Here is a 26,614-nt window from a genome sequence, read left to right on the forward strand (position 1 = left end):
GGATGATTACAGTGGATACTAATGTTTTTTATTTTTTTGTAATACAACCAGTGGAGTTTACTTACTTCTGACACCCAAAAATGCAGATTTATTTGCACCTCTCCCTATTTATTTGTCATCAAGTCCATGTGTCTGCATTTACTGAAGGGAAATTGGCACAACTTACTTCATTTTAGAAGAATAGAAAAATGAGAAAAATGCAATCTTTTTTTGTATACAATCTTATAAAACTTGAATTCATTCTGCATTTTTCTGCTTAAAAAGCTATCATGTCAAGTGCAGCAGCATAACATTAATGCATCATCGACATTAACAGATTTAATGTTGATGTCCATTCTAATGCAAATGTTATGGTTAAACATCCTAAGCATTGCCTGACACCGATAACCTGACTGAAATGTTGCATCTCTACAGTGAAGCCATAGACCATAGAGCCTTTTCATTATTCCCGTGACCATGGAGCAACTGTATTAGAGTTTTTTCCTTGGAAAATAAAATTAGGTGAGAGACACAGATAAAACAGATGTTTTGATACAGTGGGCAGGGTAATAATTCAGTTGGAAGGGGCTGATGTAAGATAGCCTACATGTTGAAGAGTCTGAAGATGATGACACCAGTATTAAAACCAGCAAAATATTGGATTGGTCCCAATGGTGTTAGTATGTCCATTTTTGCATGAGTGTTCGGTTGTTAAAAAAAATGTGGTTGTGTATCATTGCTTTGACACACACGGTGATACACTCAGTATGCACATAGCTTAGTACAGAGATGGAAGGCTTGACAAGCTGCTTTTATGCAGTGTCTCTGTCACTGCCAGTAATGTACAGTATAAGTTACATCAGTCTCACTAGCTAACAGTTTCCTTTACCTCTTTGTAATTTTAATGCAGAATATGGGCTTTATTTGTTGTTCTCCACTTTACTGTAATTATGTTATTATTGCATGACAGAGAACTGATTAACCTAGTTTTGATCACCATAATCGCAACCTTTCCTTTGGCTGAAGCATCCTCAAGGAGCGACAATTAATGGCTGCAAGCTGAGCTTTAACTCAGCCCTTTCTGTGAAGGGAAATGTCAGGGTTGCCGATTCCATTATTATTTATGCAGTGTTAACATTATCAGTATGGTTATCATAAGTAGGGATGCACCGATCCAACTTTTTCAGTCCCGATACCGATGCCTGGGCTTTGTGTATCTGTCGATACCCGATACCGATCCGATACCGTTGTTGAATTAATAATACACTGTATACCTTCCACCTTATACCTTCCTTCCACCATGTGGAAGAGACTAAAGGCACCACACTTTCCTAACTAAACATTACTTTCCTAACTAAGACAAAATAACATAGTTGTAATGTATTGAATTATTTATTTGTACACTCAACTCTTCCAGCATGCGACACGCTTGCAACAGAGGGAAAAAAACTAACAAAACTGGATCGGCCCGTGGATCTGTTAATTTTTCCGATCCAACTATTTTGTCAATATCGGGACCGATATCCGATCTTAATATCGGATCGTTGCACCCCTAATCATAAGCTGAGTTGCCGATGTTCTTCATCACTGTCATGCTACTTGAGAACATCACCACTGTTACAAGTGCGACTTGGAGTATTTGCAGCATTACAATAACAGAGAGCACCACTGGACAGGCCCACTGTTGTTTGTTAGGGAATTTATTCAGCAGATGTAAGGTTTCACCAGCCTTTTAACTCCTCCTCCTTAATAGCTTCTTCATTAAAACTTTAGTGAAGATGATAGAGAGGAAACACATGCACATATGCAAACACAGTACTACCAGAAATATCCTGTTTTAACTCAAGTTCATACTATAAAATAGCAATTTATCGGAGTACTTTCTACAGATCTGTCTTATCCTCCTGATATATGACAAATCAGGGTGGGTCAAGGCAGACTAAAGGAGGGAGAGGTATGCCTTACCTCTAAAGAAAACAAAACACAGCACTGCAAACAGTGTTAATCAAACTCTATCTGAAACACTCCAAAAGGCCATTGCATCACTTTCTGAGTGTGTGAATGCCACTGTTAGAGTATTTATGGCAGAGTGGGTGGATGCATTGTGCTGAAATACTAAACAAAGCCAGCTGAAGAGTTAGCTCTATGGTGGGAAGCAGTTGGAAAGACAGAAAAAAAAATAAGAACACAGAAGAGAGGGGAATGAGTGATGAAGTAGATGGACAGCCGAAGGAGCATGGGAAACTGTGCATAGAAACAAATACACACAGAGAGTGAGGTGGCTGAAAATCAATCAGAGAAAAGGTTCATTGTGTTCTGTATTTCCTTCTGTCAATTTAAAATTGTCTACATGGCAGCAAGGGGCAGTAAAAAAAGTGTGCACTAAACAGAGCATAAGGGTCAAACAGACGCGGACGGCTACTCTCACCGTGAGAGAAAGAGACATGAAGGGTTCAAAGCTGCTTCTGAATAGGGCTGTGTATAAGCAAGAATCTGGCGATACAATACGTATCATGATACATGGGTCACGATTCAATATAATGCAATATATTTCGATACTGTGCGTAAGGCGATATATTGGGATTTTTAAGTAGTAATTTTAGAAAAACTAATATTTAAAAAAAAGACATGATGTTCATAAAAGTCAAAGAAGTTTACTTTAGGTAAACAATTCAGTACACAGAAAATCAAACTGCCAGTTTGGGATTGTGGTTCACAGGTTCTTAGTGAGCTAATGTTTATATGCTAAAGTTCAGCCATAGCTACATTGTTAGCTTCTAGCAAAAAGTCAGGCACTGCTAGGCACTGCTCAGCATAGCCATCTAGCGGTAGGGGGTTTAAACACAACATAAACGTGAACCACTGTCTTACATGAATATTTTTGAATGTTTAAAAAAAAAAAAAAAAACTATATGGCCTTTTTGAAAATCGATAACAGTATTGCAAAATAAAATATCGCGATACTCAAGTGTATTGATTTTTTTCTTACACCGCTACTATTGAAGCAGCTAAGGTCAGGGACAGCAAGGTTAGTTATGCAACAGTTTTCAGTGTTGTATATACTAACTAATTCAGCAGGAACCAAAGCAGAACTGATGCAGGTGAGGTCTGACCGACCTAGCCAAGCCATAAATAGACTAGGCAGAGCTGGCGGACTTGTTAACAAACATGACGCGTCTCAAGTCCAGGAATCAAAGCTATGGACAGGAGTCATTTATTTAAATTTTTTTATTTTTTAAAGATTTTTTTGGGGCATTTTAGGCCTTTATTATATAGGACCGCTGACTATGTGAAAGGGGAGAGAGAGGGGGAATGACATGCAGCAAAGGGCCGCAGGTCGGAGTTGAACCTGCGGCCGCTGCGACAAGGACTGAGCCTTTGTACATGGGGCGCACACTCCAACAGGTGAGCTATCCAGGCGCCCCAAGCAGGAGTCATTTATTATTAATCACAAGACTTGCTAGCTACTGCTACTACTTGTAGCTTTTTGATGGGCATGCTTGTAGGATGAGGCAGAGTTTGGTGACCTTTAAACCTGCTAGGTGTATTTTTTTTTTTTTTTTTCTTAAGGATGTGGTCACGTTGCACAGATTGCAGTTACACCTGACCAATGAGGCACCACCTCTTCATGACTGTGGAAGAGCTGTTTCGTTAACTACAGGTTGGGACTCAATATGAGTCATATGTCTATATGCAGTGACAGTGACAACACCATGTGTCATTGGGCCAGACCTTGAAAAGTAGGAAGACACAGTGCTATCTTAGTCTTACTCTGTCCAAAAATGATCAAACTATACCACTGATCTGGCAGAAGGACTCTCCATGTTTTGTATTTTAGTAAAATGTAAATCCTCAAATGGACTACAAAACCACAAAAAACAGGATAGTTGTTACTGTACAACCACTCATGTATTTTTTGATATTGTGCATCCCCTTTCTGTGGATTAAATGCAGTGTCACACAATAGTGTAGCTAGAGCTGGGAGGAAATCAAAGTATTGCTTACAGTTGCTAGTCTCTATTCATTACAAGGATGTAATGTCCAGACTACACAAAGTGGTTTGAAAGTTATATTAAAACTTTGTGTAATCTGTAAATGTATTACTTGTGTTTCTCCCTCTCTATGGTGCCGACTGTAACACTATCAAAACAGTGCATCAGGCTTTCATTCACAGCCGCTTTCCTGTAGCCTAGAGTCTGTTTTCCAACCTTGTTTTTAGTGGCTTTTAATAGATCCCTGCATCACAGGACAAGTACAGCTGAAGTTAGTTTCTAGAAAGGATTTGCATGAGATTTTGCAAAGCTGAGTCTACCACTGAAGTCAGTCACTTGTGCCAGCCAAGTCCTTCGTTCAGTCGGTCAGTTGGTCAGGCAGGCGTACAGTAAGAAAAGTCACTCTGGAAACAGTAAACCTTAAAGCAGACAGCTATCTTTCACTTATTCATTATAATTCCTACAGTGTTGCATTACCAGAGGGTACACTCTAGAGCCTGACCAATACTGAATGGCTGATTCTGTTTGGCTGATGTTAGCTTATCAATCATATGTTGTGTTGGCGTATACGTATGTTGGCCAATATGCAAAAAAAGTGCTTGAAACTGTTAGGACTCGATACAGTGGTTTGTCTAGCAAATGCCACTGTCTCCACCACTGTACTATGCAACACCTGAGATGTCAGGCAACTGTTGAGATTAACATGTTTATTATTTAAGTAAAAGAAAGTGTAAAACAATTTTGCTTCAACTCTTTGATGACTAAATGCTGTGGATCTTTTGCTGAAAATGTGTGTTTATATTTAGTACATACACAATTAAACTGGTCAGTCAGTAGTGCAGAAAATTGTCTTAGGCCAAAATAATGTGTTAAATGAGTTCAAGGCTGTGGCATTTTTTCCAAATAGTTAAGTAATCAGTCTACTTACTCTACCTGACTTCTTTGTTTTTCTACTGCAAATAATGCATTCTTGTTGTATCTGTGTTGGGACTGCTGCAAAGTACATGACCTACTACTGACTACATTCTTATTAAGAGAAGTCTCCATATGTTCACACTCATATTCCAGTATTTAATAAAGACTGCATATGAAGAACAAGGGCAGAATGAAAGAGAATGAGGCAAAAACTGAAAGTGTGAGGATGAAGTACAGGAGGATTTGACCCAGGAGGAGTGAAGGAGAGAGGGAGAGCGACAGAGGGCAGGCAGTAGATTAACCCTCCCGTGCTGTTCTCTGCCCTTGGAAGAGCATCGGTCAGACCGCGTTCACAAAAGCTACACACGATCCCTCTCATTCTGTTTTTCTCTCCCTCTATTTCTCTCTTATCTCATTCATGTTCTCCTTTAGCGATCAGTTATTTAGCTTCCTAAAAATCACCCGTCGATCCATAATTCTTGTACTGTCCCAGGTCCAACCCTAGCTCTTATTTTCTGGGACATCAAAGCTGTCCCTCTGCCAAAATCCATGATCACTTCCTGTTAACTGACGTCAGATGAGGAAATGCTTGTGTCTGGGTTACTGGGCAGGAGGTGTTGAGAGGAAAGTCTGGAATGTCTTTCCTCCTCCGACTACATCATGTGAGTCTGACTGGCTGATGGGATAGAGATAGTCATGGAGGAAGCAGGTGTTCAGCACGCCAGTAATGAAGTTACAAAACCAACATGATGATTCAGTATTTGATGTTAGATATTCACTACATTCAAAATGAATGCTTAAAATGTAATCCTCATAGTACATATGGTCTTCTGTTATACAGTATGTCCTGTATTGAAGCAAAAGTTCACACTTTCCATCCCACAGTAAAAAGTTTTGTGAGTTGACTGTTTCAACAGGTGGAACAGCCCTGCAGTCACAGATGAGACCTGTAAACATGCTGGCAAACCAAACATTATACAAGTCATTGGTCTTTTGTCAACACAGAGCCCATATATGGTACATTTAGTCTGTGGATACATAGTCTAGTACATTTACCATGCTAGGAGCTACCACAAACTTTATCCTAAATATTCCAAGCAATGTAAGAAAACAACAACAACACAGTGACAGAAAACGGGGTCTAATTACTAATGACAAAAAATATACAAAGATTCAAAATAGTAAATCAGTAAAGTTCTCTAGTTCTGATTAGTTAGCTGTCTCTGTCATCTAACTACACTGCTGAGAAGTCTTTACTGTAGTAAACTGACATTTGTTAAAGATAATGGGGACAGACATCTCTACCGTAAATGTAGTCACTTATCACCTAAAACTTACAAAGCATAGCTAACCTTGCAGAAGAAAGGGGCCCTCCTGCTACATAAAACAGGTTCATGCGACAGCAGCTGCATTCCCACACTTGCTTTGCATGTGCTTGACTCAACAAGAGTGGGATTAAACCATAATACTTGCATAGAAAACAAAGAAAGGCGTGGGTGACAGAAAAGCAGGTTTGAAATTGGTGAAACGGTAGGGAAATGGTTTCTTTGATGGCAAAGTCGGTCGGTTGGTCAGTCTGTTTTTCCTCTTTGGTTCAGACTGAAACATCTCAACAATAGCTGGATGGATACCCATTTTATGTTTGACAGACATTCATGTCTCCAGAGGATGAATCCTAATGACTTCGATGATCCTCTGACTTTTCCTCGAGCAGTTTGAGTGGGATTTCTCAACTATTGGATGGATTGCCATGACATTTCATCAAGAAATTATAATACTTTTGATGATCCTCTGCCTTTTCATATAGTGCCATCATCAGGATAAAATGTTAATTTGACCATTTGTTTTATTTATGACCAAAAACCTGCAAAGCCATTCCGACATTTCCATCAGCATCAGCTGAACTTTGCAGATGTTAGCGTGCTTTAACACACTCAAATAAAATGGTGAACATGGTAAACATACCTGCTTATCGTCATTATGTTAGCATTGTGAGCATGTTAGCACGCTGATGTTTTGCTGCATTTAGCAGTCAGACAGAGCTACTAGCATGGCTGTAAACTTTTAGTTGGCAATCTCAAAGCTTTACAATGAACAAATGACAACACAAAACTCTTCTTCAAAAATGTTTACATGTGTACAACATTTATCATTACTATACTGTTATGAGGTAAAACGACCAGTTTCTGAACGCTGTCTGCTTAACACCAGCACACTAAAGGTCTTTTTTGAACTAGTCCAACATAGTACTGAACAGGGGTTTATATATTGCTGGACACGACAGTGAGTGTAAATGCTTTCTCATGAGGGTTTATCGCTCTAGCTTGTGTAGTATTGGTGTCTGGCCACTACCATGGTCTGTGTGGATAGTATATTGGAACATGTCCCAGTAGTTAAAAAGCTTTGGGACGTGGCCAGAGTGCTCCTGACTGAAGAGAACAGGAGGAGCCCTGTTTGACTCTGCTGACTGACCAGAATCTCTCTGCCTTTTTTCTCTCCCTCCTCTCAGTGGCACCACTGCCCTGTCTTAGCTGCAGTATTGACTGATGACTGGGCTGTGACTGTGTGTGTTTTGCAGATGGCCTCGAGCAGTAGCTGAGGACGCCGACGGGAGTTCCCCCTCTGTGCCTCTCTCCCACCTGCAAAAATGAATGGTAAGACCGTGTGTGTGTGTGTGTGTGTGTGTGTGTGTGTGTGTGTGTGTGGGGGGGGTTGTTTTTCGGCTCTGCAGATCTGCTGAGGCCAACACAGTGATAGTTCTAGTAATAATTCCCAATTCGGTGTGTGTGTGTGTGTGTGTGTGTGTGTGTGTGTGTGTGGCTGCACATACATCTGTCTGAACACACACTGTCGTAATCATTTGTCTCTTACTGTTTGTACGAGTGAGGTTTTAATCTTAAAAGCTCCACTGTCCTCTGCACCAGCTGTACATTTGTTGTGCTCTTTGGTCATTATAAAGTCCATTTCTTTCCATATTCTGACACCAACTTTGTTTATGGTGCCAGTCACAGGACTAAAGTTACAGTACTGTGTATGTTTTGTTATGATGAAGGGAACTGTCCATTCATTGTGTCTGCTGATGGACTTCGGAGTAAAAAACTGATGTGTGATGATGTCGGCCTCAGTGAAAGTGTTGTTCTGCCCTCCTGTCTGAACAAAGTGACACAGTAACAGTGCGCTTCATTATCACTTTGTCAATATCAGTGCATTCCCAACGCCTGACTGCCACTGAGCCTGGCCTCGAGGTTCTCTCTCATTTTATCTGTGTGTGAAAAGTGTATGCTCATTTGCTTTGCTCACGCGTGTGTGTGTTTGTGTGTGTAATGTACACTTGTGTGATTTATTTAAACAGTGAGAAGGTAAAACAGCTGTGGGCCTGTTCAAGGAGCAGGTTTGCTGATTAGACCCCAGATATCCCTCATAGGAGATATATGTACTGATATAAAACCATATCTTCTTATATCAGTAGAGTTAGATAACTCTGCTAACAGACCAATGTGACTAGGCTGACATTCTCTTTATCTAATGATGATAGCTATGTCCCATGTTTGGTGCTTCACGCTTCGGAATTTCTTCATTTTTTTTTCTCTCTAGGTGGTCCAAGTGTATGGGCGATCACTCCTGAGGAGAGGGTCAAACATGATCAGAAGTTTGACACTCTCTCCCCATCGATGGGCTATGTGTCAGGTACACACACTAACACACGCATCATCGCACAGACTATTTGTGCATCACTCTGTACAATTAAAGCACAGCACTAGCATCACTATAATACACAGGCACATGTAAGTATAAGTAGGTTGACAGGCTCAGGTGATCAGGCAATTATAGGCACAGAAATAGTATCTGATAGTAATGTATTGAATGTAGACACATTTTTCGGTTTTGCATGCATGAAAATCTCATGTTTTTGTTTTCTCTGTTTCTTTCCTTTCGGTTTCTTTCTGTAGGGGAACAGGCAAGGAAGTTTCTCCTCCAATCAGGACTGCCTGCTTCAGTTTTGGCTGAGATATGGTGAGAAACACACACACACACACACACACACACTCACGCTCACGCTCACGCTCAGATTGTTGAGCGATGGGTTCTCTGGAAGTTTTCACTGAAATCTATGCTTGAAACACTAGATCTTACAGTGTAACACTCTTTGATGAATCTCTGTTTCCCCTCTGTCTCTCAGGGCTCTGGCTGACATGAATAAAGATGGGAAGATGGATAGGTTGGAGTTTTCCATCGCTATGAAGCTCATAAAGTTAAAACTCCAGGGTGCACCGCTTCCCTCAGCACTGCCAATTATCATGAAGCAGCCCCCAGTGCCTGCTCCCAGCCTCAGTAACCCCACCATAGCTCTGACCAGCCCAGCCTATGGTACAGTATTATTATTATTATATGCTGTATGTGAATGTTAGTTAGCGAGGAACGTAACCATTCAAAGTGTGTCTTTTGCTTAAACAGTCACAGCCTTAAACACAAAAAGACGTGTTGATTAAAAGATGTAAATGCAATATAAAAAAAAAAAAAACTCATTTGGGGATTTTAACAACTATTGACAAGCTAACCTAAAGTGTATCTGAATGATCTCCATACATGTTTGTGCACATGCATATATTGACTGCTGTGTCATCTGACTGGGTTACCTATTGTGTGTCCTAGGTATGGCTTCTGTGCCAAACATGTCCCTGATGCCCGGGACAAACATTGCCATGTTGAACCCTATCTCCATGGCAACCCCTGGACTCTCACCTTTGACACCAATGACAGGCTTCTCCACTTTGGTTCCTACTGCAACAGGACTGAGCCCTCTAATGGCCTCCACCGCCTCCAGGCCCCTGATGCCCACCGTGGGAAACGCCACACTGCCAAACGGCACCATTGGAATTCTCCATCCACTTCCACCTGGAGCTTTGGCTACTGGTACAGGGAATTTTCATTTCTAACTTTTTCTAACGTTTCATCTCCTCTTTTTTTTTCCCCCTCTGCTGTAGTATTGTGTATCTGTCACTGTGTCATCAGGAGGGTCTCCTGTATGAGTAAACACATTCATCTGTCCTTTGATTATCACTTGCAAGTTGCTTATTTTCTCACAATGCCCTGCTCTGAGAGTAAGTATTATAAATGTGTGCAGAGTGCAGATAATGAAATATTTCTGAGGGAAAAAATCAAGATTTTATGTTTGTGGTTAATGGCTTCCATAAAATTTCATCATAATATTGCAGATAATTATAGAAAAAGTATGTAATGGATACATGTGTTGGCTTTGTATTGTCAGGCGTACCTCGCTCTGCATCCCCCTACTCCTCTCCGCTAGGATTCTCCTCTTCTGGTATGAACAAGGCCTCATCGCTGCTGGACCTAGGATCTATCAGGTAGCACACACAACGAAATTCGGAAGGACAAAGCAATTTCCCCTTTTACACAATCAGCGCCTCATTTATCTTGTCAGCCTTTCTGAAGTGCAAAACACGCCTGGCTTCCTGAAGTTTGGTGCATTCAGCTTGTGTTTTTGTTTTGCCTCCGTTTGTCTTTTAGCTCCGCTTCCTCATCCCCCTCTGTGATGTCCCCCATTGCTACAGTTCCCAGCGACTGGGCTGTGCCACATGCCTCCAGACTCAAATACAGACAGCAGTTCAACAGCTTGGATAAACAAATGACAGGATACCTCAGTGGTACGAAGTGTGTGTGTGTATATGTTTGTGAGCAGTGTGGTGGTCGACAAAACCAAGCTTTGCCTGGAATGCAGACGTGGATGGTCATGAACAACAGTCACTGATGATTTCATAACGGTTTCCTCCTTTCTTTCTATGTGTGCAAAGTCTTAACCAACTCTAAGGAAGTGGAGGCTGTGGGTGTGTTCAAACACAGGGCCAGTTTTTTCAACACACACACACACACACACCAAACAAGGAGAGAGGAAATCATAGAAGGCACAGAGGCTTTAGCAACTCACAGAATCAGCATTAAGAGTCATTAGAAAGTTGTTTCAGATCCTGATTTATTCACAGACAACACGTGACACACACACACACACACACACACACACACATTCAGCCAAGGATGCACTTGCCTTATCACTCTGTTACTGCAAGCCTTGCTGGACCTGTATTTCTCAGTATGGCTATGTTCAGAAGATGTCATCTGGCGACTTTCAAGAGCAGAAACTCGAGCAAAGATGGACTCTTCTCTCTTTTGAAGAGTCCATCATGTTTTTTTTAATCCTTCGTGTCCTCCTTGGCTACTAGCAACTGCGTGGAGGACGGGTGGGGGCAGAGCACGATCACGGAAGGCTTGGATCATGTGGACGCGCCGACAGTTTTGTTGTCATTACTTAGAATTCCTCATGGGGGAGACAGAAACTACGCACTATAGCTTTAACCAGAAAGGTCCCATTGAGATACAATATCTCTTCTGCCAGGGAGTCAGGTCAAGATGGACAGAAAAAACAAAAGTTTCATACAGACAGTTCAAGTACAGACAGGGATATGTAAGCCATACCAAAACAGACACAAAACATACAGGGCTTAAAGAATCACAACAAATACTGTAATCCAGCTGCGATGATGCACAGAGCCGCCCTCTTTGTTCACCTGCCAGATTTTAGTTTAATGAGTTAATGGGCACATACTGGACAGGTCCTTATACACACACACACACACACACACACACACGCACACACACCCTGGACCTTTTTCTTTCTTCTGTACATCTGTACTATACAGGTGTTCTGACATGCGTCACTCTTGTTGCCAGGTCAGCAGGTGAGGGGTGCCATGGCGACCACGATGCTGACTCAGTCACAGCTAGCTTCCATCTGGTGAGTGTGTGTGTGTGTGTGTGTGTGTGTGTGTGTGTGTGTGTGTGTGTGTGTGTGTGTGTGTGTGTGTGTGTGTGTGTGTGTGCATGTCCTATGATTGTGTGACAGTGTTATGTTTAAGAGCCAGAGTCAGGTTTGGCAGCCAGACATTAAAACAATTAATTCCACTGTAGCTGGAATGACAGTAGGACATTGTTTGTTAAGGAAATATTTGTTTACAGGTCAATGCTGCTCTTAGTATTGATTACCAGAAAATTCAAGAAAAATATAGTTGGTTATTGTCAACTAAGTTTAAACTGTAAATCGTTATACTGTTCTGCTGTGATTTGTTTGGTTTTAACTCCCAAAAATGAATATTTTCATATGCAAATTGTCCCCATAACGTGTGCCTCAATTTATAGACTGGACATTTCAATGTAGATCAGAATCCATAAGTAGCTGAGGAGTTTAGTGGTTAACCTTAACTAGCAAGTTCAGTCTAACATAAATGTGATTTAAAAAAAAAACGGATCAACAGAAATTTGTAATCATTTTAAAGAGCCTCTCTAATGGTGCCAAATATTTCCTAGTTGTCTTACCTTCCTATCCTTTATGTCATTGCACTGCATTGTCAGTATGAAATCATGTATAAACCTTGCTCCTCCATTTTGCAACTCTCTCTCGCAGGACTTTAGCTGATGTGGATAAGGACGGCAAGCTAAAAGCTGAGGAGTTTATTCTGGCAATGCATCTCGTGGACATGGCAAAGAGTGGCCAACATCTGCCGCTAACCCTGCCAACTGAACTGGTACCACCCTCACAAAGGTATGTGCGCACACACACACGGTGCAATTTAACAAAAACCTTGCAAATACCCTGTTCAGTAGATATGTTTTCAAAATGTAAGTACATTACACGTGTATTACATTAATTTATATGTTTATTTAATATTTTGATAATGTGTGTATTCCAACAAGTTATTTTAAATCTATGTTCCAGGAGTGCAGTGAACGGATCCAGCTCTTCTCTCTATGCAGCTCTGACTGATGACTTGGTCACAGAACCTCCGCAGAAAGCCAAACCCAACAGTCAGTACTCACAATACCAACGCTAAACACAGAGCGTAGCCTTGTTTAACTGCTGCATTATGTTCAGTCTATTTCCAGAAATCAGATAGGATCACTGAGTACAACTAATGGCTATGCCTGTCAAACTTTTTGTACACACGCTAACAAGTTGTAATTGAATGGCATATATTGTTGTGCATACAGAGTGGCCACTTGCAGCAGCCTAAACTGTAGCCAGTCAAAGACAGCCAAGTGACTCTAAGTGTAGGGCAGCAAACTTTGGTGTTGGGTTTGTACACACTATCGTCTTACACTAAGTCACAAGTTGTACAGCCAGAATTAAAGGTTATAACAAGTGCTTTTAAGTATTAAGTTCACAGCTAAATGCTATTTTAAAATCTAAATTATTCTCTTTAAAACCTAAATCTCCAAAATATCAATTACAATCTCATAATCTTGTCTATGATTACTTTTCAGTGGCAGTATTACTGAAATTACAAATTAGTTTTAAATGTATACGCATGCCTGACAGTCAAAACGGAATGTTCATTATTCTGCTTTCCAAACACATTTAGATATACATATTTAGATTTTGATTTGACTGCTTACTCCCAATCATCATGAAAAAGTACACCTTTCCTTCATCAAAACTTTTGTTTTTATTCAGTGTCATTCGAGGATAAATTCAAAGCCAACTTGGAGCGAGGGAACGCAGAACTGGAGAAAAGACGACTGGCGATGCAGGAGGTGGAGAGAAGGGAGAGGGAGCGGCACGAACAGAAGGAGCGAGAGGAGCGAGAGAAGAGAGAGAAGGAGGCTCGGGAGGCCGAGGAGCGGAGGAGGAAAGAGGAGGAGAGGAGACTGGAGCGACAGAAGGAGGTGGAGAGGCAGATAGAAGAAGAGCTACAGAGGGAGATGGAGAGAAAAGAGGTGAGGGACTGTAGATACTGTATTTACAAGTATAAATTATGTATGAACACTCCCTCCTTTATAGTCACAGCAGAGTGTCATGTATTTACACGTCAGTGTCCTGTATCGGTTCCTTCCAGGCTGCACAGCGGGAGCTCGAGCGTCAGAGGAAGGAGGAGTGGGAGAGGAGGCGGCGCGGAGAGCTCCAGATAAAGAAGGAGCAGGAGCAGGATGATATCATCAGATTAAAAGCTAAGAAAAGGAGTCTTGAGATGGAGCTGGAGGCTGTGGTGAGTGGTGGAGAGACACAGTGGGTTTATTTCAGTGCAACATATTCACGCATGTAGAGGTGCTGTAGTCATACAGTGTTTGTCTCTGTTTGACCAGCTGTCTCTAATCCATCGTGAACACGTGAAGGGGAGTTTGTAAAGTTTCTGTCTCTCTGTTTCTCACTACCTCAGGGTAACAAGCATCGTCAGATCTCAGACCGGCTGCGTGACTTTCAGAACAAGAAGAAGCTTCAGAAGACGGAGATGGATCTGACCAATCAAAGGAAAGAAACACGCCAGCAGGACATTAACAACCTGCAGAAACAGCTTGAGGTGTGTGTGTGTGTGTGTGTGTGTGTGTGTGTGTGTGTGTGTGTGTGTGTGTGTGTGTGTGTTTCATGGTATTACTGTGTTATCTGTGATTTATTTGTCCGATTATTGCTTTCTTGAGAGAGAATGCATTAATGCTTTCCCAAATACGTTCCTCCAGTGACACATTTCTTGTTGCTTCTGATGCATTTCCTCTTGGTCAGGAGTTCCAGAGGAAGTTGTCCCAGCTGACTCCAGAACAGAAGAGGCTGACTGAGAAACTCAGAAATATGTCTGCGAATAACCTGCCTGGTTAGTATTGATGGAAGAAATGACAGAGCTCAGAAAAAACACATATTACAGCACTGATGGATGGATGTTCGATAAAAGAACACAACACATTGATTGATTCATTGGGCAAATTGGGTACTTACTGTATATCACAGTAAATTCAGAATATATATATATATATATATATATATATATATATCTCAAACTACTGCAAAACTGAAAATACTAAAGTGAAAATCATAAAAATATAGTTATTACTAATATATGCAGAGTGTGAAAAACAAATACAGAATATGAATGAGAATGTAATTATAGAGACCTACCTGCTGCACTCCACTGGGAAGATTCTGGCTTGTTTAACTGTATTTCATGTGTTTGTAGTGTCGACCTTGTCCACCCTGAAGATGGGTGTTACGGAGAGAAAAGGCACATGTGTGAAGCTGCGAGAGCAACTGGAATCGCTGGAGAAAGAGACCGCTGCCCATCTGTCTGAGATGGACCAGTACAACAAAGATATGCAGGTAAGAATTAAATACATTGTAACATTAATAGAATAGCTTAACATTGCATCAGTTAAAACATTTCAATCATATCTTCATCATATTCAAATTTCCAACCAGTTTGGAGACTACACCTCTCTGCTGGTTTTTGCTGCCTCACACGTCCTTATTAGCAGGTGCTAATCCAACTATATAGCTAAATTGATGTCACTTCTAGCAGTCAGACTTGTTATTTGATAAGTATCAATAACTACAAACAGGATTAATACCTTGATTCAAAGTATGATGCAGGGCATATAATGGTTTCTTAAATGGTTGGTGCTGGCAGTACAAAGCTTTAATACAGAGCTGATTGTTTTCCTTACAAACTAAACTCATTACATATTTTTATCTCGTTTGCTTAATTGTATGGCACTTATATATGTAACAGATTTGTGTTTTTAATGTCTTAAGTTCAAACATGTTTAACACATTTTTGGAGTCTGCAATTTTTAAGTTCCACAATTAGTACATACTTATTACTGCAGCTTGGCCCTTGATGCCTCTTTTCTCTCCTCCAATCATTCCTTTCCATCATAACCTTCTTTCTTACCTTCTGATACTGATTTCATCCTGTTATCTTTAACTTTCTAACTCTGTAACTCTCTTCTGCATTTCTCTTCCTTCTTCTCTTTCTTCTTTCCTTTTTCCCATGCTGGATGCCTTTCCTCTATTCCTCTTTCTTCCCTTTCATCCCTTGTCCTCAACTTTACAGTATGTGGGTGATGAGGACTCTTTGCTTTAGGCTGTCTTCTGTCTGCTGGCCTGCCTACGTAACCTCTTCTACCTACTAAAGGTTTTCGCTTTAGGTCTCTTTGTTGTTCTCGCCGCCTTCTCTCTTTTTTTGCTCTTTTCTATTGTTCATTGCTCCTTTCATATTTCTCCATCCTTCTGGCATCTTGTTTCTGTGCTGTTTTAGCTCTTTTGATATATCTCTCTTTTTTCTTCTCTCCATCTCTTACACCCTCATACAAATACTCAATGTTTAGGCACCTATGTGCATGATATGTGTTTGTGCATGCTGGGTGTGTTCAGTCCTTAGCCTGTTATGTCTATCTAGTCAGCTCATTCTTTAATTCAGTCACATATCTTTCACTCTGCTAGTAAAGGTGTGTATATTAACACGTCTTAACGTTGATGTCAAGTTGTCATAACACAAACCTCTCAAACAATGCTAACTTACCATTAAAAGTGTCATCATTTACCGAATGACACTTAGTGACAGTCATTCATAGAGACTCCTTTATGTTCATGACAGGTGTCATGTCATGGCTATGACGGTATCATGTCAGTCTTATGCACACCCCTTCAAATAAAGCGTTACCGTGTTTTGTCTGCATCAGGAACTGAGAGAGAGCCAGAGAAAACAGCAGGCAGCACTTGAGAAACTACGGAGCATCAAAGAGGACAAACGGCGTGAGCTGAGTCGAAGGAAGGAGGAAGAAGAGGAGAGGAGGAGGAGGGAAGAGGAGAGGAAACAACAACAGGAGGTGGAAGCTCAGAGGTATTTGGCTTGCACACATTTATTTTTAAATTTCTTAATAATCCGACGTGTCATATTAAAGGAAAAAATAGGATGTCTTGACCCACTCTAGAATGTTTATTCAAACAAAAATGTTAAGAAACGTGTTCTTTCACCTTGATACACAACCTTTTTAAATAACGTTTGCTTCCCACTCCCAGGCGTATTAAGATGGAAAAAGATCGCCAGTGGCAGGAGAAGCTGAGAAAGGACGAAGAGGAGCGTCAGAGGAGGCTTCAGGAGGAGAAAGAGGCCAGACAGAGGGAGGAGGAGGAGAGAGAGAGACAGGTTCTCATCCAGGCGGCCAAAGAGCAGGCCGAACGAGAGCTCAGAGCAAGGGAGGAGGCGGAGCGGAAGAGAAGAGAGGTGGAGGAGAGGAAGAAAAGAGAAGAGGAGGAGCGGCAGAAGCAAGCGGAGAGACGGAGGCAGGAGGAGGAGAGGAGAAAGCTGGAGGAGGAGAGGAGGCAGCTGGAAGAAGAGAGGAGGAAACTGGAGGAAGAGCGGAAGAAAGAGGAGAAGAGATGGAAAGAAGAGGAGGAGCGACGCACGAGGGAGGAGGAGAGGAAGAGGTTAGAGGAGGAGCGGAGAGAGGAGGAGCGCAGAAGAGAGAAGGAGGAGGAGGAGAGGAGGCGACAGCGGGCGGCCGTGGCTGCCGTCCGAGATTCGGAGGAGAGGAGAAAGCGAGAAGAGGAGGAGAGGAAGAAAAGGGAGGAGGAGGAGGAGGAGGAGAGGAAAAAGAGGGATGAAGACAGGGCGAAGCTTCAGCAGCACCAGCAGGACGAGGATAGGAGGAAGCGTGAGGAGGAAAGAAAGAGAGCGGAAGAGATGAGGAAGAGAAAAGAGGAGGAAGAGGAGAAGAGGAAAGCTGAGGAGGTGAGAAAGAGGAAGGAAGAGGCACCTCGTCAGCGGCAGCATCTGAGTACAGGAGGGAAGGTGGATGTTCAGGCTCTGCTGAGAGGACTGGAGGAGAGGAAGGGTAAGACACACACACACACACACACACACACACACACACGGCGTGTTTTTTGTATTTTTATATACTTCTCTGTCATCTCTTCCTGCCTGTGGTGTGTATTAAAACCACTTCTGAAGCTCAGCTTACATTATGATCCCTGATGTGCTGCTTTAGGTGGGCAACCCAGGGCCACTGAACACAGGAAGTCAGCGGCTCTCACATCCTTCAAAGCTCTCTACCCGTTCACTGCGCGAAACAATGAAGAGCTCAACATCAGTGCAGATGATATCATCGAGGTAAGATTGAAGAAGATGTCTCATAAAGGCTTGACTTGCAACAGAAAATGATGGAACTTTTCTTCAGATTAGCAGACCACTCATGTTCAAATGTCTTTCTTCTTCCTCACTCTTTTTTTTTTACTTTTGATGCTATTTGTCTTTCTCAAACTTTCCTGTCTCCTTCTGTCAGGTTGATGAGACGACAGAGCGGGAGGAGGGTTGGTTGTACGGCAGCAGACAAGGGAAGATGGGCTGGTTCCCAGAGAGCTACGTCGAGAGAGTGGCCCCATCAGACACAGCTAATAATACTGCTGCTGCTGCTGCTGCTGCTGCTGCTGCTGCTGCTGCTGTTCCTAAAGTGCCGCTTCAGTCACAGCTTTGCAATGCACTTGAAGCTGTCAAGGCAGCAGGAACAAAGTCTGCTTTCACACCAACACACTCTCCAAACCCTGCACCCTCTGAGACACAAGGACAGGTGAGAGGTACCATTAGGGCCCATTCAGACCAAAATAAGCAATCCGGTGATTTGCCACAGGGTTGTGTGGCGGTGTGGGGGTGTTACTGAAACAGCCTATTTGTGTGACATCCTGTTGTGTTCTTTAACCCCCGAATATAGCACAAGTAGACTTTATATTTAAGATGATTTCTTTTTTGGGCATTTTAGGCCTTTATTTGTATAGGACAGCTTAGACATGAAAGGGGAGAGAAAGGGGGAACGACATGCAAAGGGCCGCAGGTCGGAGCCGAACCTGCGGCCGCTGCGTTGAGAGGCAAACCTCCACACATGGGCGCCCGCCCCACCAGGCGAGCTAACTAGGCGCCCTAGACTTTATATTTCACAGTAACTCTTTTCTGTCAGATGGTTTATACGTTTCCGACCGCACTTGAAGGCAGCTTCATTTCACGGAGAAAGAGCGAAAGAAAAGAGACGGCCGAGATAGATCGACTGTGCGTTGTTGTCAGCTGTTACACAAACTCCTGGGCAGTTCAGTGCTTGTGTTTCAAGTTTTAAAACTTTCTTGTGGTAGCGATAGAGGCAGTGATGTTTCCTGTTTCCTTTATGGAACTCTTACCGCCTCAAAACCGTCTGACAAATCTGATCGGCAGTTACATGATTGGCCACCACAGCATGACACTGGGTTGCGTTTCCGTGAGTCGGCCTCAACTTTTCACCACAGGCCCACTGCATTTTGTTTTGCTGCAAACCCCGCCGCAGTCTAAACGCACTACCCCCATTGAAAATGAATGTAAAGCCACACCATCTGACGGCCGACCCAGGCTGTGTGAATGCCCAGTTATACAACAGGTCCTTTTACTGCTGTACCAGCTATTCCCCTTTAATTATCACAGGATGATTGTCGTCTGGACATATAGAAATGCTCCAATACTCACTGTGCTGTCTATCTCTCGGTTCCTCTGCCTGCAGGTGGTGGGTAACCTGTTGGCCCAGGCCCTGTGTTCATGGACAGCAAAGACAGAAAACCATCTGAACTTCAATAAAGACGATGTCATTCAGGTGTTGGAGCAGCAGGAGAACTGGTGGTTGGGAGAGCTGAACAGTGAACGGGGCTGGTTCCCCAAAACATATGTGACACTGCTGGGAGAAGAAGAGAGTTCAGAGTGAGTCTTCATTCACACATATTTGTTCCCCATAATTTAACTAGTGGGAGGACTGATTTTGTTTCTTTGGAAAAATATCAACATTTTCACATTTTAAATTTCTCTTGTAGCCTTTTCTGAAGACCTAAATGTCAAAGTCAACATCCATGGTTACATCGCAAACAGGAACTGCTAACAGCTACAATTTATATACTTTTAATGGTGCCAATTTTCCAAAAATGTATACAAATATAGGCTAAAAACACAGTGCTCAAGTTGTAGCCCATAGTGAACTCTGTCATATTTCATTTGTAAACATCCAAGGTTTAAGGTTAAGTTAGTGTCATTGTACAGCACAGGGTTGTACAACGAAATGTAGTTATAGTCCCTTCATGCTACTTAAGAAAAACAAAAACATGCACATAAACGCAGTAGCCTGAAGGACATACCTGTCCACTTTCCATACCAACATATTTTGTGGCCATATCTGCAGGTAAATCAGTGAAAACATGCATCACCCACATTATAATGTCTGTGTCAGTAAGGGAGTCTAAAGGTGTGGTAACTACTCCAGTAAATCATGTATTTCCAGTAGAAATGACTTTTTCCCTCCTTTGTGATAAGGAATCTGCTGTGTTAAGACAGTCACACACACTTCCAAATCATACATTTGCACATATGCTGTATGGTTCCAGCTGGCATGTTGCCAGACCGTGTGGTCAAGAGGAAGCTGAGTCTGAAAGTAAGGCTCCTGATATACCAGTCAATCCATTCACATTCTCCTCTGATTATGAGGTTTGGCTAATAAACCAAAGAATGAGATTGCAGGTTGAGGAGCCCAGAGTAGAACCCATGCTCCTTTTGTATTAAAAGGAGCCGGTTAAAGTGTGTCGGGCCTTTTGAGAAGCATGACTCCAGGTATTCCAACTCATAGACCCCAGGGCAGACAGACCATGAAGCAGGGATTGATATCCCCATCTGGCTTAAGAATGCCTTGCATCCCCCAGGAGGAGCTGGAGGATGTGGCTGGGGGGGAAATGTTTTGGTACTTCTGTGATCCAGATACGCATTGGAGGATGGTTGGATGATGGATGAATAGGTGGGTAGAATGCATGAATAAGTATGGTAATGTAGTCTTTCTGTGTTAACAGCATGAAGAGCTCCCTTGCTGATGCTTCGGAGTCTAGCGACAGTCTGCAGCTTGAAGGTACAGTAACATATCTGTTTAAGGTTGTTAAGTTAACATTTGATCATCATACATTACACACACCATACATTAATGTGTTGCTGTTTGTCTGGCCCGTATCTTAACATTTTATGATGGATTTCAGGTGGTTTATTGTATGATGATCACACAGCTGAATTATGTGTTGTGTCTCAAGTTTACAATGAACTCTGCATTTCCTTCAAAATCTAGAAAAAGTCATCACGAGATGTCTTAAAATGGCAGGTCCAGCCTACCTAAATGGCTGATTCTGCAATGAATGTATATAACAATATTATCTTGGATAATGTGTCAGAAATCTTGTTGTCTTGTTGGAGTTCAGCGTCACTGAGCAACAGGTCTTGTATAAGCTGGAGCCTTAGCTATTTGCTGTTCATTTATGTTCATATATTTTTTCCTTTCCAGAATACACGGCGTTGTACACCTATGAGTCTCCGGAGCATGGTGATCTGACGTTTGGAGAGGGAGATGTGATCTTGGTGAGCAAGAAAGAGGGAGAGTGGTGGCACGGCTCTATAGGCGACAGCACAGGCGTCTTCCCCAGCAACTACGTCAAACCTAAAGAGACAGATGTAAGAACACTCAACATGTGTCGATATACAGGGAAAAAATCTGTATCCAGTCCATTACTGTATAACACTGCTTTGATATTTGTGGTGCTTTTGGATTGCATTATATTGCAAGGCGTTCCTGTTATTTTCTTCACTCCCCATATATTTTTGTGTTGTGTTTCTAAAGGTTTGTAATGGGGATATAATTGTTTTGTTTTTTCCAGACATTAAGTATATCCGCAAAGAAGAAGCCAGGTGAGCTCATCGTCTTGTCTTTTTTTGTCTAATCTATCTGTCTCTGACTCACATAAGAACACAATACCTGGTTTTGCATTTTGCAAAGTTGCATTTGTGTCTTGTGTGCACAGTGATCGCCCAGGTGATTAGGGCCTGCCCCTCTACCCGCCCTGAACAGCTGAATCTGGAAAATGGCCAGCTCATCCTCATCCTCAGCAAGAACGCCTCTGGCTGGTGGCTCGGAGAACTGCAGGTCAGTTATTAACTGCTGTTCTCAGCAATTTTCTGTGGGTGCTTAATACTGTACAGCAGATAATCACAGAGGGTCTCAGCTGTTGTTAACATTGTACATTAACCAACCTTTTTGGCTTGTCTTCCACTAAAACAAAGCAATGTCCACTTGCCACCCCTTACCTTTTGAATATCGGTTGTGACCAGTTCAACCAAACAAAACAAAAAAATATTTTATTTGAATAAGTTTTGGTGGCCTGAGGTCAAAGCAATTCACATGGGGGTGAACGATTAGAGGCAAGAATGAGAAATTCTGTGTTGAAATGTTTTTTTCTGCTTTTCGGTTCTTTTTATCATGTTGCAACCCGTCAGATTTACTTCATGAGCCCTGACCCCCAAGTTGGAAACCATTGCACCTGAGGTTTTTGGTGGAGAACTCCACGTTCAAGGATTTAGAGATAATTGTTGGCCAGTTATTCCTGCTGATTAAAACCTTATTCTCCACGTTGGTTTGTGTTGTCTGACTCTAGGCCCGTGGTAAAAAGCGTCAGAAGGGCTGGTTTCCTGCCTCTCATGTCAAAGTATTGGGATCCAACAGCGGCAAGTCCACACCAGCACCCCAACCAGGTAACACACAAACACACACACACACACAGAAAAATAAAGAAAGGTATGGTAAACTCTTGTTCTTCTGTCAGTCTGTCAGGTGATAGCCATATACGACTACACAGCCGCCAACGGCGACGAGATGAGCTTCTCCAAAGGGCAGCTGATCAACGTTTTTGACAAAAACGACCCTGATTGGTGGAAAGGAGAGATTAATGGGGTCACTGGTCTGTTCCCCACCAATTACGTTAAGATGACCACGGCGGATTGTGACCCCAGCCAGCAGTGTAAGTACATTCCTTAAACATGACTATACATAGAACATATGCATGTTTAAAACACAGAGATGCTCTTCTTCCATGTTGCCACTCTGACTAATACTTTGTTTATCTATGCAACACCCATCTACCATGACTGATATTTCTTCATCCACCCATCTCTTTATCTGTAGATCCTTCCTTCTTACTGACTATTTCACATTTTCCCCTGTTTTTCCCACTTCCTCTCTCCCTACCCAATCTGTGTTTCTCCTCCCTCCCTCTTTCCATTCCTTGGCTTCTGTCTCTTTCTCCTTCTAGGGCGTTAGAAAGTCCTCTTCCTCCTCCACCTCCTCTTCCTTCTTCCTACAGAGAGACCCACTATTACACACTGCCCTGAAGGGCCAGAGTGTCTGGACTCCCTATCTACTAGTGTGTGTGTGTGTGTGTGTGTGTGTGTGTGTGTGTGTGTGTGTGTGTGTGTGTGTGTGTGTGTGTGTGTGTGTGTGTGTGTGTGTGTGTGTGTGTGTGTGTGTGTGTGTCGCCTGTGAATGATTCAGTATCTGAAACAACTTTCTAATGACTCTCAATGCTGATTGTGTGAATTGTTAAAGCCTCTGTGCCTTCTGTGATTTCCTCTCTCCTTGTTTCAATTGTGAACTGATGATGCTTAAATGCATCTGACGTAGAGGAATAGTGGGTCTCTCTGTGGCTTGTCCCTCTTCTTTCCTTTTGTTTCTCTTCACAAGACACTCATTTCCCCCCTTTATTCATGCTGCATCCCCCTCTTTTTCCCTTCACCTCTTTTCCTTTTAGTTTTTTCCCTTATTCACGCATAGTTTTTCCATTCTTACTCTCCAATTTTGAGAGTTTAGCTCACACAGAGCCCACTATTTGTCTCTGTCTTTCCTCTGAGATGTGTCTATATTCAGACATGATGTGCAAGATTTACTCTCACTTTCTAATCCTTGGTCTTTATGCTAACTATGAATAGCGTACTATATAATAGAAAGAATTATGGAAGGTCCAAATTCCAGCCCAGCACTCCTGCACTTGTCTTAAAAAAGCTTTAAACAAGGCATGAAGTGGACATTTGACTTTGTAAATTTATCAGAGAAATATGTTTAGGAAGGTGTACGTATTTTAGTATGCTAAATATAAAACTTGTAGTCGATCTCTACTAAAAACATGTTTGGAGATGTAGCATTACATTTTGCTTTAAACTATAACCATTTTGCAGTGGGCTTTTTATTTTTTGTGCCTTTTGAAAACCTTCTGTTTAACTTACTTTTGACAGGAAATGGTACAAGCAGAAGCGTGCAGTTTGTCCTTCACATTTAAAAGCCATAACTGAGTCATGAGTCATCTCATATCAGAGAGAGAATGTTTCTGTCTGTGCATAAACTAAATGCATGCTGTCTGCTCATAGTGTTCACCACAGTGAAAATAACAGTAGGGGTGTCACGATTTTGATTTTAAATCGAAAATCTATCGAACTTAGCTTTCGCTTTGGACCATCTAAATCAAAAGCAGGATTGGTGATTCCCACAGTATTTTTTTGTGTCTGCACCCCCGCCTACTTGCGCACATCCGAAGAAAAAAACATGAAAAAAAAAAAAAAAAACGTTTCCAGAAACTGCAGGAGTTGGAGATGCAGAAACAACAAAACTGGGAAATCCTCCTGCTTCCCTGAAGTCACCGGTGTTGCAACATTTTCCATTCCCCATGAGTGAGTTATGTAAACAAACAACGTAGATAAAGCATGTGGGCTCTGACCGGGACTCCATGGTGCATTCATGTGCACCTCAGTAAACTAATGGTGTATTCAATTGCACCCTTCTAAACTCTAAGAAACTCAAACTGTTGTTGCAAAGTAAGTACCCTTCTGCCATCTAGTGGCTCTTATTTGTGGCATTGCCATCCCTGTTGAAAAAAAGTCTAAATCGAATCGTGGATTTGGAGAATCGTGACACCCCTATAACATAGTCGTCATTAGTGTCAGGATTGTGGATACTTTTTCTTCAGGTCAGAAAGTCTATGCAAGCTTCTCATAACAGTGACTCCTGTTCCCAGTCTGATAAATAGGAGCTGTTAGCAAAACTGATAACATATACAGAACATTTGTGGCACAAGATGGTGTAACTATTTTTGAAGACTTGTTGAATATATTCTGATTCTGAAATAAACCATACAAAAAATAAAGTTTAGGTTGATATGACTAGTGACTAGAAGTGTTTTATTATTGTTAAATATTAGTCTTCACCTCTACAGGGGTGTGTGTGTGTGTGTGTGTGTGTGTGTGTGTGTGTGTGTGTGTGTGTGTGTGTGTGTGTTGTATGCAGTGTTTATATTATCAACACAATACACATGATTTAAGATGGACAGATGTACAGTGTGTGAACGTTTTTTGCAGCTCAATGCAGAGTCAAACATCCATGTGTCTTCCTTTTTGTGGTGGTAACTGTGGTAATATTAGGTATCTGATCTGGACATTATCTAAGATCATTTTCCTATTCGGCAAATGTCAATGAAAAGTAGAAAAAGACTAAGCTTTTTCCACTTTAAACATGCGTCACAGGGTGAGAAAGAAAAAAAACAAGAATTCCTCTTCCTGTTTTGGTACAAACAGATTTGGTCGAGGAGACGTTTTAGTCTGATATCAGCAACAAGAAGATAACAGCACAGAGCGAGGAAGAGACAGGAGAGACGGAGTACAATCAGACAAATGCAACAGAAGACAGGCAACTAACTAAAATACCTGAAGAGACAGAATCATAGCAATGACTTTACAGAACAGCTTTAACTTTCTAAACCTTTGGGATGAGACAGATGATGAGGGAGAGGAAAGAGATCGGTCAGTGAGGGTGCAACAGTCAGCTAGTATGGGAACCTTACAATGGGCTAATGGACCCCTTGTATCAGGTAAGTGTGTGTGTGTGTGTGTGTGTGTGTGTGTGTGTGTGCAGACTATAGTATTTCCTGTTTCCCTTTCCATCCCTCTTCTTCCCCTTTGTCATCTCCGTCCTCCTCTCTAAAAAAGCTTCAATATTGTGCGCATAGACTTGAGAAAGTGCAGTAGAAAGAGTCAAAAGCAGCATTGTGGGGGTTTTTTTTGTCCAAACATCCAGCAGGAGGCAGTGAATGCAGTGCCAAAGTGTTGTGTTGTGGTTTAAAGTGGTTTGATTTTTTTTTTTCTTTTGTACAAAACAAATCAACCAGTTGTGTATTCCTCCTCTCTTGCAGGGTGTGCAGACCTGAACAGCCTGGACTCAATGAGCTCCCAGGAAAAGAAGAGACAGGGTTACATCCATGAGCTGATCCAGACTGAGGAGAGATACGTGGAAGACTTGCAGATAGTGCTGGAGGTAATGGACACATGTCCTGCTTAATAACTCATGTATAAACAGAGAGTTCAACTACATGCACTGTAAATCCATCCAGTGTTTAATGAGAATGAGATGCACAATCTCCTGATCACATACCTGACGGTGTGTGTGTCATTCTCTTTCTGTCTAACATCTTTGTGTGTGTCTCTGTAGGTTTTCCATAAGCCTATGTTAGAGTCGGGCCGGCTGAATGATGCAGAGATGGTCATGATATTCGTCAACTGGAAAGAACTGCTGGCCTGCAACTCTAAACTTCTCAAGTAAATATCACATGGACAGAGTGTATGACATCTACAGTACATAGAAGGGACAATCAGTCTAATGGAGTGATAAACTGTTATACAACTGCAGCTATTTTAGCGTTGTGTCTATGTGGATTCTGTCTGGACAAAAATACAGAGCTGCTTATGGTTATACATGTGCTACTGTGCAGGGCACTACGTGTGCGTAAGAAGATGGGCGGGGAGAACATGCCGGTGCCGATGATTGGGGATATCTTGGCCGCGGAGCTGTCCCACATGCAGCCCTACATCCGCTTCTGTTCCTGCCAGATCAACGGAGCAACACTGCTCCAGACGCGCATCGACAGCGAGCCGAACTTTAAGGACTTCCTCAAGGTAGGAGGGAGGGAACAGTGAGGGAGCAGGAACATCTTAATCATGTGTATTGTGAGGGAGGAGTGAGCAAAGAAAGGAAGTAGTGTGGGT

General features: G+C 42.1%; 1 protein-coding gene across 3 annotated transcripts in view; it reads left to right on the plus strand.

The window, feature by feature from the left end:
• Positions 1–26,614, plus strand: part of itsn2b (intersectin 2b) — a 33,365-nt gene that overhangs the window by 1,019 nt on the left and 5,732 nt on the right. For 2 of the 3 annotated variants that reach the window (XM_031314045.2, XM_031314044.2), the window contains exons 2-30: positions 7,465–7,540; positions 8,481–8,573; positions 8,837–8,900; positions 9,067–9,254; positions 9,540–9,800; positions 10,156–10,252; positions 10,416–10,552; positions 11,634–11,697; positions 12,364–12,501; positions 12,676–12,764; positions 13,411–13,673; positions 13,793–13,942; positions 14,114–14,254; positions 14,455–14,542; positions 14,903–15,042; positions 16,404–16,564; positions 16,744–17,558; positions 17,712–17,833; positions 18,006–18,290; positions 19,242–19,435; positions 20,566–20,621; positions 21,045–21,211; positions 21,415–21,445; positions 21,559–21,680; positions 22,189–22,285; positions 22,357–22,551; positions 25,765–25,886; positions 26,061–26,167; positions 26,341–26,524. In XM_031314045.2, coding sequence (XP_031169905.2) covers positions 7,534–7,540; positions 8,481–8,573; positions 8,837–8,900; positions 9,067–9,254; positions 9,540–9,800; positions 10,156–10,252; positions 10,416–10,552; positions 11,634–11,697; positions 12,364–12,501; positions 12,676–12,764; positions 13,411–13,673; positions 13,793–13,942; positions 14,114–14,254; positions 14,455–14,542; positions 14,903–15,042; positions 16,404–16,564; positions 16,744–17,558; positions 17,712–17,833; positions 18,006–18,290; positions 19,242–19,435; positions 20,566–20,621; positions 21,045–21,211; positions 21,415–21,445; positions 21,559–21,680; positions 22,189–22,285; positions 22,357–22,551; positions 25,765–25,886; positions 26,061–26,167; positions 26,341–26,524 — 4,578 coding nt within the window. In that variant the 5' untranslated portion in view covers positions 7,465–7,533. The remainder of the gene's footprint in view (positions 1–7,464; positions 7,541–8,480; positions 8,574–8,836; positions 8,901–9,066; positions 9,255–9,539; positions 9,801–10,155; positions 10,253–10,415; positions 10,553–11,633; positions 11,698–12,363; positions 12,502–12,675; positions 12,765–13,410; positions 13,674–13,792; positions 13,943–14,113; positions 14,255–14,454; positions 14,543–14,902; positions 15,043–16,403; positions 16,565–16,743; positions 17,559–17,711; positions 17,834–18,005; positions 18,291–19,241; positions 19,436–20,565; positions 20,622–21,044; positions 21,212–21,414; positions 21,446–21,558; positions 21,681–22,188; positions 22,286–22,356; positions 22,552–25,764; positions 25,887–26,060; positions 26,168–26,340; positions 26,525–26,614) is intronic. The other variant, XM_031314047.2, reaches the window with a different exon arrangement.

Source organism: Sander lucioperca, chromosome 3 (assembly GCF_008315115.2).
Source record: "Sander lucioperca isolate FBNREF2018 chromosome 3, SLUC_FBN_1.2, whole genome shotgun sequence".
In the NCBI taxonomy this organism is placed as follows: domain Eukaryota; kingdom Metazoa; phylum Chordata; class Actinopteri; order Perciformes; family Percidae; genus Sander; species Sander lucioperca.